The sequence below is a fragment of the Rhyacophila brunnea genome, unplaced genomic scaffold (genome assembly GCF_057557595.1).
Source record: "Rhyacophila brunnea isolate RB1 unplaced genomic scaffold, BYU_Rbru_1.0 scaffold_22, whole genome shotgun sequence".
Taxonomy (NCBI): Eukaryota; Metazoa; Arthropoda; class Insecta; order Trichoptera; family Rhyacophilidae; genus Rhyacophila; species Rhyacophila brunnea.
This window is the reverse complement of record NW_028232882.1, coordinates 22,017,572-22,029,976: the sequence shown is the minus strand read 5'-3', so window position 1 is coordinate 22,029,976 and position 12,405 is coordinate 22,017,572. Positions and strand designations below refer to the sequence as shown.

Sequence of the window (12,405 nt, the reverse complement as noted above, 5' to 3'; positions counted from 1 at the left end):
TTATTTTTAAAAACAATCTATACTTACTTATTTATTAATATTCGATTAAACGCCGTTGAAATTATTTTTTTTATTATCTAATTATTAATGATTTTGGACAAAGTGCGCAGTCGTGACAACAATATTATGCGCGAATGTTTTAGGCTCTGCGAAAGGAGCTTGCCTCATTTCGTACAAATCAGCAGACTTGCTGAGGTTACGAGACGTAAAGTCCATACAAAAAAAATTCAGAATTATTCCAAACATAATCGGAAATTTATTTACGTCGAGAAGTCGCGGCATTTATTATTTAATTTACGGCGCGGCGCGCTGTGGTTTTTTTAATACCTTTGCAGTTGTTTTGTAAACTGTGTAATACTGTAATACATTCCTACATATGCGATCTCGTTGGCAAAATAAATTATTTTTATATAACATAAAATAATGAAGTGATTAAGTATATAAATATGTCAATATGCAATTAAAAAATATTTTTCTTAAGAAGGTAGGCTTTAAATAATCGCCTAGTATGGAGTCTTCGCCACTGATATATTGTAACTTAATCTAATATCGTTTCAATCCTAGTTCTATTTTGCAAGGTCGCGTTTGTGCCAAAAAAAAATTAATCCGGGATGTGTTCTCGATTTTAATATCAAGACAAATATTCAATTAACATTCAGGTTACTGAATCACAATGGACAAAGTCATTATCTCGTCTCATGTATTGAGAGTCGAATGTCGGACGCTATGTTCAGAAAGCAGACGAAGATAATTCTAAGCTCAAAGACCTCAATGACATGTGTGAATTCATGTTAGATGAGCATGCTGCCTTTTTTAAGGCACTATTGAATGAAGCAGAATGAATAAAATACATTTTGCGGAATAATTACTATATTTTTTTGTAATAAATCCAAATTTAATTGGCTTTATTCGCCACTTTACATTTAAAACTCTTAATAATTGTATGTTTATTGTATTTAAAATATAAAATGTAACAAAACATAACTGGTTTATTTTTTTCCATTTTTCTCAAAACAAGAATATTGTTGGATACAACATTATTCCGGGCAACGGCTCATTTGTGTCACATAACGTTTTAAAGATAACATTCTCGCTTTCAAAAAATCTAGATGACCTCCAGAGAAACTTGCAGAACTAAACCTGAGTAGGTTGACCTGAAACCTGAGTATAAATATTAATAAAATATTTATATTATTATAAATAAAAAGGATTTCAAGTTATACACATTTATATTTTTTATAAAAATCGATGTTTTTTACAATAGATATAAAAAATATTAAAACTACGAATTAGTCAAAAATGCTTAGGTAATGCTTAGAAAACTTAATAAACTAAATTTTAATAATAAATATGACCATAAAATATATGTAATAATAGGGTGCGGTCCGATAGAACAAATTCACATTTTATTACATTTTTTACAATTGTAAGTTTGTCTTTGACTTAAAATAAAAAATATTTTTATTTTTAATGTTTTCAGATACATATTTATTCATTAATACAATTGAAATTGTAAATTATCAAAAATGTCTCAAATTGCAAGCTTCGTATTTTTCCGCTAGGTGCCTCTTTAAAAAAGGCTCAGTGAAGACTTCGTCTTAAATCAACTTATCAATTAAGTGTCCTAATTAGTGATCGACCTCTTGATCACTCCAAATTTTAGTTATAAAGTACTTGCATTTGCTAACATTTTAATAAACTGTTTATTTAAATCAATGAATAATTCAAAAGGTTTGAGAATGTAACATTCTTTATATTGAAATTGTTTCTAGTAGGTCTGAGGCGACCACGAGAATGAGGCTAGAATGATAAAGTTCAGTAGAAGTACATAGCAACATAAGACTAAGAAAAAATATAAAAATCTACTTAAATAATGGAAAAGGGGTTGAGATCTATTTGCCGTTGTCGCTCACTTGTGTTTTCCTGATGAAATGTGTTTGTTGCGGCTACATTAGTACTAGTTCTATACATATTAACGAAACGAAATTGGACACAAACCGTTAAAGCGCTGGAGGTCCTATGGTGATGCGCCTGCAGAGCCATCAACAGGTGTGGCTGGATGGAGCGACGAAGTGCAGCCAGCATGTTGCCCGCCCCGCCTCCCACTACATTCTCATTGAGTCCCATTACACCGCCATCGCTCCCCACGTCTTCGCGACAACGACCACCTTTTGATTCTGCAACATTATTGTAGAAACAATTCGGTAAAATATTATATTTATTTTCAAGTAACATCTTTTTTACATTGTATTGTATTTACAAATTTATGATTTTCAATTACAATAATTATGAGCAAAATAGAATTAGATATATCGGCAGTTTTTTTTAAATTTATCAGTGTCTGTCAATCACTTTTTTGTAAGCTTTTGATGGTTTTGGAAGTTACAGATAATTACATATTATTGAGTAAAATTATAAATAGAAATTTACAGATTTTATTTAGATTTCAACCATTATGAAGTTGTTAGTTTCAATGTCAGTAACTTTCATATTTCGCAATAAGATTATAATTTAATAGATTTAATTTCGAGATAATTGCAAAAAACTATCAAGCACATTGAGAACTGCAAATATAATGTTTTTTTCCAAACACATAATAATAGTAAACAATTAGAAAAAGGGAATAGGGAAATAAAATGTCCTTAACATCACTCTAATTAATAAAAAAATCATGTTTAAAATTAGTCGTAAGATATAAAAATGGTGGATGACGAATATAAACGAATTTGCAATCAATCTCCGGTTAAATCATATTTAACTAATGAACGTAGCTTACGTTATACAATGGCAAAGTATTTACAGAATCAAAAAAATTGAATTAAAAAAAAAGTAAATCGGAGATTACTGACTGACTGCCGTATTCATACACTTTTGAACCGCATTCAACGCAGTAAGCGGTTTATCGGCCAAATAAGAAAACTATAAAAAATGCATACGTCACGAAGATGCGTACAGGAATGCGCACCAAACTTAAAATGGAGGCGATCTGTCAGTGTCACTTTAATATACGTCTAAAATGAGTTCATCACAACAAGCGTTTAGTAGGAGACTTGAAACGTGCCGTTGTGCTATAATCGGATTCATGATGATGCTAAATGCTTGTAAAAATGTATACAGATCGTGGATCGATGGAGATGTATGTAATATTGTCAATGAGTCCGCGAAGCTATATCGCCATATTATGGAAATATTTACTGGGTATACTTTATCATTTTATGCATTAACAAGTATAAAATAAATATGGTTTTATAACAAATAAATTATTTAAAGTTCATGATAATTATTCATTTATAATTATTAAATTTATATGGTACCGTTTGCACATTTTTACACCTATTCACAATTTCAAAATTTTAAATTAATTATCGGGAAATTTAAATTTAAAAGTTGGTAACATTAGCCACGGCATGACGCATATTACGTCAGCGATATGACGTCACTATTCGACAGATTCAAATTAGGTTTATGCATGCAAATTTACAGTAAATAGCTTGAATGCAGTTTGCTGTTATATGCATACGCCAGTGAAACTAATAGCTTCATATTAAGCATGTGAACTCAACAGTTTTTGGAAATAGATGCCGCAAATGTTATTATTTCTTTAATGTATTTGTCAGAAATACATAATATTTATGACTATGTAAATAAGTAAGATTCAACAGTGTGAGCAGGAAATACAGTGATTGGGAGGGACAGGGTAAGGCACAGTACAGGGTACAGCAGGCATGATCAGAACATATTAGCACTACCTACTTTGTGCGTATGGTAAGAAATTATAACTTCAAAATAATACCATACACAATATTTAACCCGATCGCAGCAGATGGGACATATGTTGTTTTCTACATAAGCTCTGATACTGGGCGGATGTCGCAACTGTTGATATCGAAAATTGAAATGTCGGTAAAGTAGGAAATACTTCACGCATAGTATTGATTTTTGTATTGAAAGATGCTCTGATTCGTGTTCGTACCGCCATATCAATAACTTTGTCAAAAATATGTTGTTTTAATTTCATAAACATCGATCTTTCGAACCCCCTCGATCTATTGAGATTTGCCGGTACGATTGCATCAGTTCAAATCTACGCGGTATTTTTCGCGGCTGCGCAGTAGCTATACAAAATATATTTCATTCGAGTTGAGTGTGCGCCGAGTATTTACCGTGTAAAGTTGAATTCACCGCGATTTTTACATCATGTGCGGGAATACGAAAAAGACAACCAAAAAACGAAAAGAAATTGGTCGTAATATTTCTAAAAATGTACTTGAACTTGTGTTCTGGATTATGTCATTTATTACTCATGTGTCTCCCCAATTGTTTCAAAGTCATAAATCAAGCTCATTATTGAAAGTCGTAAATATTTAGTAAAGATGCGTCCACACGGAATGAAAAAATATATATTATTATATTTTAGAGGATTGCAAGTTTTACCAATAAATTACGAATTACTATGAAGGAATATATAAAACGTATAAATTTTTGATAAAAAAACACACGGGTAGGTATACAATATAATATAAAATATAAATCATGGAATATTGACTTTTCAACTATATTACATATTATCTTCGCGTACAATTTAATGCTTGTAAATTTTTAAAACCTTACCCAAAAAAAAGTTTTTGTAGCAATAAATATTAATGTAGTTAAAAAATAAATATTGTTTTTTTTACAAAACATAAAATGACAATCACTAACATAACACGATGCTCAATAAAACTGAAAAGAAATCTACAAAATCCAAGTTTCACTAAAAAAAAAATAACAAAAAAATTATTATAATATTTTCAACCAGTGTGGACTCACCTTTAATGTTTAAATTAGAATGGCCCATAAAACATGTAAAATGTTGACACAATCTATGCCACGAAATAAAACTGGGGACTACCATCAAATTTTAATGGATTTGTCATCAATAAAACTTACACTAATTAACAATAATTCATAAGTCACCAATAAAAGCTATTATTTTCAATAATTTTTATGGCATTTTTAAGTGTTTTTAACACGAGTAAAATAAAATTAGTCAGTGATTAATTGTCTTCATCGGCGCACTTGTTTTGAAGTCGAGTGTTATGTCGTCGAAAATGGCGACAGAGTTTATCGGAACAAAGCAATACGGTAGTTTTGTTAAAGTAAACACAGCTAAATTGAACACTCCATTATGTGTTTTAGTGTGGCACTTTGATCCTTATGTATCTAGTTACGATAGCTGTTGTAGCCACAATTTTTAACTGCCGTATTTATTATAATACAGCGAAGAATAACATTTCGAAAAACCGACCGCGGACAGTACATCTTTTGTATGGAAACTTTACGCGCCGATCGGGTTAAACAGAAATAATTAGATTTCTATCAAAGTTCACTAAATCTATCCGATAAAACTGTCATACTTCTGCCTGGTTTTAAGGAGTCTCGAGGTCTTCGCCTTCTAGTGTGGATGGTGTCCCGTCTCATGGCAGTAGGTCTCGCAACACCGTGCAATTTGAAATATAGCCCGCAAGCATTACACACCATGTCACCTGTCAACAGAGACATATCAGATTAACACCACTAAATCAAAAAGAGATAATACATACCGATTAAGCTGCATGTCAGGTGGGTACACCCAAAGAGTATGGAGTAATAAAGAGAGATCATATCAAACACTTGAATTGAATGGTTTGAACTTGCAATGGAAATGAGTTGAATGTATTTAATAGTTTCATGAAATGTCATTGAAAGACACAGAATGAAAAGTATGTGACTGTCAGACTGTACAAGCCTTTGTTACACACGTTTAATTAAACCTGTGCATGTGCAATTCTTAGGTACATATAGATAACCACTAAAGTAATGATATGAATTTAAGTGAGAGGGTGTTTATGAGGAGTAACTTGAAAAATGAAAAATGTGACAATCGTCTTGCTTACAGCACTCAGGCGTATAGTACATACAGTTGCGTACAAGCAACATCATACTATTAATATTGAGCGTGGAGTTACACCGTTAACCACTAAGCTGGTTCACTGTACCAAGAGGTGATTTTTGAACTACACCATCAATTGCCCATATTTCAACAATTGAATTACCAATGCCTTAATCAAGTACACAACTAACTAAAAATGGTGTGAACTACGGCCTGAACAAAAACGAACCATAACTGAGTGAGAAAGCGTTCAGCACGCTTATACCTCCACAATATCCGTTAAGAGTAGGATAGAATTTCTACGGCTGAATTAAATATTTCTTGTACACGCCGCCGGTACATTCATTTAAAAACTGCGAGCATGTGTTGAAATTTATTGTTGTTGTGTTAAATATAAAGTTAGTGAGAATTATTTTTAGTTAATTTAATAGACAATATGGTTTACTATGTTGTGTTTAAATTTGGTAGCTGTAAGCAACATGATGAACGTTTCATAGTTAAGTTAATAATAATAAACTTGAGGTTCTATTGTGCGTTATAGGCAAGAAACACGACTTCATTTTGCCGAACAATACCCACTCTCTTTATATTATGTATTACTCTGTTAACACAAACCTCCACTCTGTGAAGGCCCATAATATAATCTTATTAGGATCGGACATGGTCGGGAGGTGTGAACAGATTCGTTTCACTGTTGCAACATTTTTTATTAGTGTGTATAAATAATAATTCATTTTGTGTTGATAAAAAACACTAAAAAAATTTCTGACAAAGATTATATAATTTTTAACTAATCCCATAAATGAAGAGATAAATACTAATCCCGAGATAAACAATTCTGTCTGGGATTACAAATTTTTAGCTCTAAAAAGTAAGCGGTTGGTAAAGCTATAGAAAAGTGCTGACCGTTAGCGTCTCTCCGCCAAATGGTGGTGGTGCGCGTCCCGCAGTTGTGACAAGCCAGGTCCACCCGCTGCTTCTGCATAGCGGCTGACGTGGACAGCCCGCCCAGCTGCTGCCCGCCTTGCACCTGATGATGATTGTGATGATGCTGGCTGTGAGGGTAGTGTGGCGAGGGTTGGATGGAGGCGGGAGGGGAGGAGCCAGACACCAGCGGAGCCAGAGGGGGAGGGGATTCACTCGCTTCACCTGTCTGAAACAAGTTTGTTTATTTTATTGATTGGAACAAAGAGTCTGAAGTATATCTAGGAGGAGCCAATTTTTAGTGTGATTGAATTGGTTCTCTTCCGACATCCGCACCACGTGGCTGAGCCAGGTTCAACGTCGCCTCTTCACTCTCAGCGCGAGATGAGAGGCTGTTTGGTGCATTCTCTAATCTCCTCGTTACTCCTTAAGTCATACCACCACCGCACACCCAGTATCTGTGGCAAACATCTGTTTTCGAAGCTCAGTAAGTAGAAGAGAACCTTAACCTGGTTCGCCTCTGCTTTAAGCCAACCGGATTCCGGTCACTAAATGCTATCTATAGAGTGTATACTGCGGAGCTAAGGGATGCTGTTATCACCTAGAACGACGCAAGAAGACTGGCTAGTGACAGGGATTCTTAGAGGCGCCGCGCCGCTCCTTAGGAGTTTGGATATCTTACAACTTAAGACATTGTAGTTTAGTGAATAACGAGATAATAAAATTGTAATAAAACTTAAAAGTCGACACATATTATAGAAATCTTACCTGATCATCTGCGGGGTATCTATTTTTCCAAGAGTTATGCGAATGAATGTCACCGTCGGGTTGGTCACTTTCGAGCTCGGTGCTGAGCATAGAAGCCACAAGAGAGGGCGGGGCGGCCGCTCGCGATGGAAAACTTTGCTTGCGTCTGCCTGTCTTTCCACTCACACTTCTGCTCGAACTATCCACTGAACCGACCTGAAATAAACGACTCGTAATATTAACTCACGGTCACGGAAAACTACAAAACTCAGACATAACGCCATTAGGATGGTGAACTGATTTTATTGTATTTATATTAGGCAGTCCACACACAGAGAGTTGACTCAACCTGGACTCAAATTAATGAACCCTTATTAATTCCTGTCATGAAAACGCAAGAAAATTAACAGTGTCCACTAAAGATTCATAATACGCTGCCACACAAATTTATATATTTAAGAATTTAGGCAATCGTTATGATGTTTAAAATAGTAATTTTTGAATTACTAAATCTAAACTAAATGTCCTTTTTATTGTTACTTTCGTGCTGGGACACAATTTATTTATTGAGTGCAAGCGTAGTTTTTTTAGTAATTGATAGATAAATTGACTTTGTGACTCACAGGCGACGAGCACCCATTGATGTTGTTTCTATTGTGAAGGCCCCCCTGTGAGACAGGCGATACTGTCATGCCGAGCCTCTTGCAGTTGATTAGTCTTCGTAGGAGCTGTGTTGCCTCCCCTTCGATACCTGAAAATAAATATCGTAATAAATAAATAATATTGCAGGCCAGTAAAGTGAGAGGCCAACAACCATAACTTGAAGTACGGCGATTTGGAGCTTTGGAGAGATTTGGATTTACTTGCAATACACTGGCAATACTCACATCATGATAATAAATTCCGGCATCACAGTGGGCCGTGACTCAAGTTATAGGTGTCACTTTATACTTAATTTTCCCATATATAAAACTATGTAGCATTAATAAAACATACTCCACTGACATTATTTAAAAACCACATTAGCAAAATTCGTGCCACAGCTTTACTCTGGAATTCATTTTATGTCAAACAAAAAGAGTTGTAAATAGAATATTCTCATGAATGAAAGTAAAATTAGAAAACAAATCAAGAAAGTATGCCTTAAAAACATTCTTTGGGAAATATCAATTCAAAAGTTCAATTTTTAATCAAGTCTTGTCTATTCTTGTATGTAATGAATTTTCACTTGCATTTTCATTGGTATACATAAAATACAACACAAATAATCGTAAAGTCTCACCGTTGTGTTGGTGTAACGCTTGCCAAATGGAGTCCCTCTCTGTTTCGTCTTGGGGCGAGGGCGGGGCGGACATTGTGTTTTCATCATTCTCTTCCTCCAACTGTACAAATATAAAGAACAGTCTCAATCAGAGTCTGTAGTTTCAGGATAGTTAAAATTACATGGATTTGACAACGTTAATGCAATAATATGCACCAGACCAACGCGACTCGGTTCAAATCCTGGATCTGGCAAATTCACATGTTTTTTAATACATGTTTGGACCTAATAGGTTGAGAAATTATTGGCCAACATTCATTCCTTACTAAAAGATCTGTTAGGAAGCGTCTTTGTGAAGTAGTGAAGATGCACATCGGATTGTAGAGCCAATTTTTAAAGTACATGCTTTAGTGAATATAAAATTGTATTGAAATGCTTCTGACATTACTTTCAGACTTTCAGCTGACGTTGCAAAGACTAGTTGGTGGTCATAACCACAGCCGCAGTCTGTGTATAATGTCTGGGAATGAAGAGAGTAAACGAGATAAGGCTAGGAGATACTAAGGAGATAAGGGATCACTGTGTGTCCATTGAAAACGTCTGGTGATTATGTCCACCCACCAGACATTGCTATCTGTTGCAGTGACTAGTATAATCTAATTATCTTCTTAAGGATGGTACAGTTGTGACTCATACATAGCGAACTTATCAAGCATGGTATCTAACCTCCTACCAGGAGTGGAACTGTGCAAAAGAAGAAAACAAAGTGTATACCTGTGAGATATCCATTTGCAATCTCTCTGGATCCGATCCGCTGCTACTCTGACTGACTTCATCATAGTGCATAGAAGCATCCACTCCTTCCATCGCCTTACCGATATCCTCACTCATGCTGGATTTCAATGACGGATTGGCTTGTTTCCTATGATAGTGATCTCGCTCGTATTCTAAATCCTCGGCTGCAATTTCCAGCTTAATTCGTTTACTGGTAGATAGATCCATTTCCTTTTCGCTGAACGGTTCATCAGTGTCGCTAATGGGTGAACTGCGAAGATTTTGATTGTTTTCGTGCTTCACTGATAAATCTAGCTGCATATCGTCGTAAGAGTTGATCCGGTGAGCGTCCGGCGACGATTTGATTTGAGTCTCCTCACCGAGGCGTTGTGCAACAGCCGTGTCAAACAGGATATCCAGGATGGGATTGCAGTGAAGGCTCTCTGTCGCCTGTTCCATCGTGACGCCGCTCACACTATTGAAGATGATCTGCGGCTCCGAATGGGGTTTTATCACAGTGAATTTACTGGGGTCATGGTTTTTAATCTGCAGCAGGGTGGCAGCCGCCTGTCTGCTCTCTAGGTTCTTCATTTCCTCCGTGGAGTCGGGTAAGTCGCACTCGCTCATGTTCTCGTACTTTATGAAGCATTTGGAGTTCTGAGATATCGAAGGCATCAGCTCCTCCAGTGTTGCCGTAGAGTGCTGTAGGATTTCCTGGAATGAAAAAAAACACTGAATAAATAAAGGACATTTTAAAATGGAGTAAAATAAATTTTGTCTACATTAATCATTAATGGAAACTGACCGAGAATAATATTAGTACTATTTTACTTAAATATATTTTTGACCAGTCTTTCCTGTCAAATAGATATTTTCAACTGAAACTAGCTGAACCAGATAAGATTTTAAATGCATCAAAATGTATTACTAAAAACAAAAAAGGGCAGATCACCATTAGATCTGATCTCCACAATGTGGACCATTCATCTTAGTGATTTTTTTATGACGACTGGCTGCTAGTCAAGACAAGTGTTGTACGTCAATATTGTTTTTAGAATTCAAGTTTAGTAAAAATATCAAGAGATAATTAAGAGATGGAGAGAAATCATTGCATTCCCTACTCTATTAAAGAGATTCCGCTCTCCTGCCTGTTCTCTCAATTAACACATCAGTGCAGTATTCCTAGATCGTGGGACATTTTAGGAGTAGAAAGCGGATAAAGGAAATTTCATATTCAAATTACCAAATTAAAAGGGAAAAAGAAATTTGATATTTCAATTTTTTTTCTTCAGAAATCTTCTTAATTATGGTAAAAGTAATATTTTCATATGCGTGTGTTCCATATACAAAAAAAATGCCTACCGTGCAATTCTGTTCGGTGTATACAATTTAAAATTGTGCTTATTTCAATTTCAATTTATTTTTAACATATTGTGGACATTACAAATTATAAGTTTAAGACGTTCACAACATGACATAGAAATAAAGAAGTATACTTAAAACAGTAAGTGTTACATAAAAAAAGAGATACATAGTATGTTATTAAACAGTAGAAATATGTACATACAAAAATATTAATTAGATAGGTACAAGGAAGTACACCGGATGAGTTAAGCAGGCCCTATTTTAAGAATTTATAAAACAACGTCCACCTATACTCATCCTCACGTAGATGGAATATATCAACACCCGAAGCAATTTCGTTGAACATAGTTATCGCCCTCCCAATTGGCATTACCAGTGGCAGGTTGGTTCTGTACCTTGGGAGAATAAACAACTGATGTTCTCTATTTCTAAGATAGTTATCAGGGACACACAGGTCAACAATGCCCAGAATGGCAGAGTTCTCATTTATACCTCGTATAAGTCGAAAAAAAATACGTAGCCAAATAAAGATTTCTTCTAAATTGCAAACTGCAGTATGTAAGCATGCCTAAGAGAAAGTCAGTTGGATAAAGCCACGGATAGTATCCGTGCAACCTCAAATAAAGGAGTCTCAGGAATTTCTTCTGAACCCTCTAAGGCTATACTTCAACTGATGCGGTGCCCAAACAATAGACCCACTCTCAAGTCTGCTTCGAACTAAAGAATTAAATAAAAGTTTTAATACCGTAACATCCGAAAAGACCCGGGAAGTACGCATGACGAAGCCCAACATTTTAAGCGCTTTGTTACAAATGGTAACTATATGGCTAATAAATGTCAGTTTACTCTCAAACGTAATGCCAAGATCCCTTACAGATGATATTCGTGACAGAACTCTGCCATGCATCGAGTATTGGAAAAACAACACTTTTGAGGCTCTGGTAAACGACAAAAGATTGCATTTATCAATATTGAATTCTAGTTTGTTACGCCTGCCCCAATGTAATATATTATCTATATCAAGTTGGAGCTGACGACAATCGTCCAAGGTGACAACTTCCAAAAAGAGTTTCAAGTCATCAGCGAACAACAAAAGCATAGCATTTTTTATTACCAATGCTATGTCATTTATAAAAATCGTGAACAGCAACGGCCCTAAGTTTGAGCCCTGAGGGACACCAGAAAATGTGTAAAAGGTCTGTGACTGATAAAGGCCGTACGACACGTATTGTTGACGGTTCCTAAAATGTAAATATGTAAATACAACCTATTTGTGACCAACCTCCGTTTGGAGATGGCAAAATAAGAATAATGGTAAATTAAGTAAACATATTATACTATTGGTCACTAAGAAGGAAAAAAAAATCAAGAGGAATGGCTGGATTTTTTTTTCAAATTTAGGGATTGTAAAATGTCAAAGTTT

General features: G+C 35.1%; 1 protein-coding gene across 1 annotated transcript in view; it reads right to left on the bottom strand.

Moving 5' to 3' along the window:
• LOC147070210 (uncharacterized) overlaps window positions 1–12,405 on the bottom strand; it is a 39,286-nt gene that overhangs the window by 2,027 nt on the left and 24,854 nt on the right. The window contains exons 3-9 of the mRNA XM_085949494.1: window positions 9,618–10,331; window positions 8,865–8,964; window positions 8,206–8,333; window positions 7,604–7,798; window positions 6,818–7,064; window positions 5,397–5,525; window positions 1,999–2,177 (exon numbers count right to left, since the gene is read on the bottom strand). Coding sequence (XP_085805620.1) covers window positions 1,999–2,177; window positions 5,397–5,525; window positions 6,818–7,064; window positions 7,604–7,798; window positions 8,206–8,333; window positions 8,865–8,964; window positions 9,618–10,331 — 1,692 coding nt within the window. The remainder of the gene's footprint in view (window positions 1–1,998; window positions 2,178–5,396; window positions 5,526–6,817; window positions 7,065–7,603; window positions 7,799–8,205; window positions 8,334–8,864; window positions 8,965–9,617; window positions 10,332–12,405) is intronic.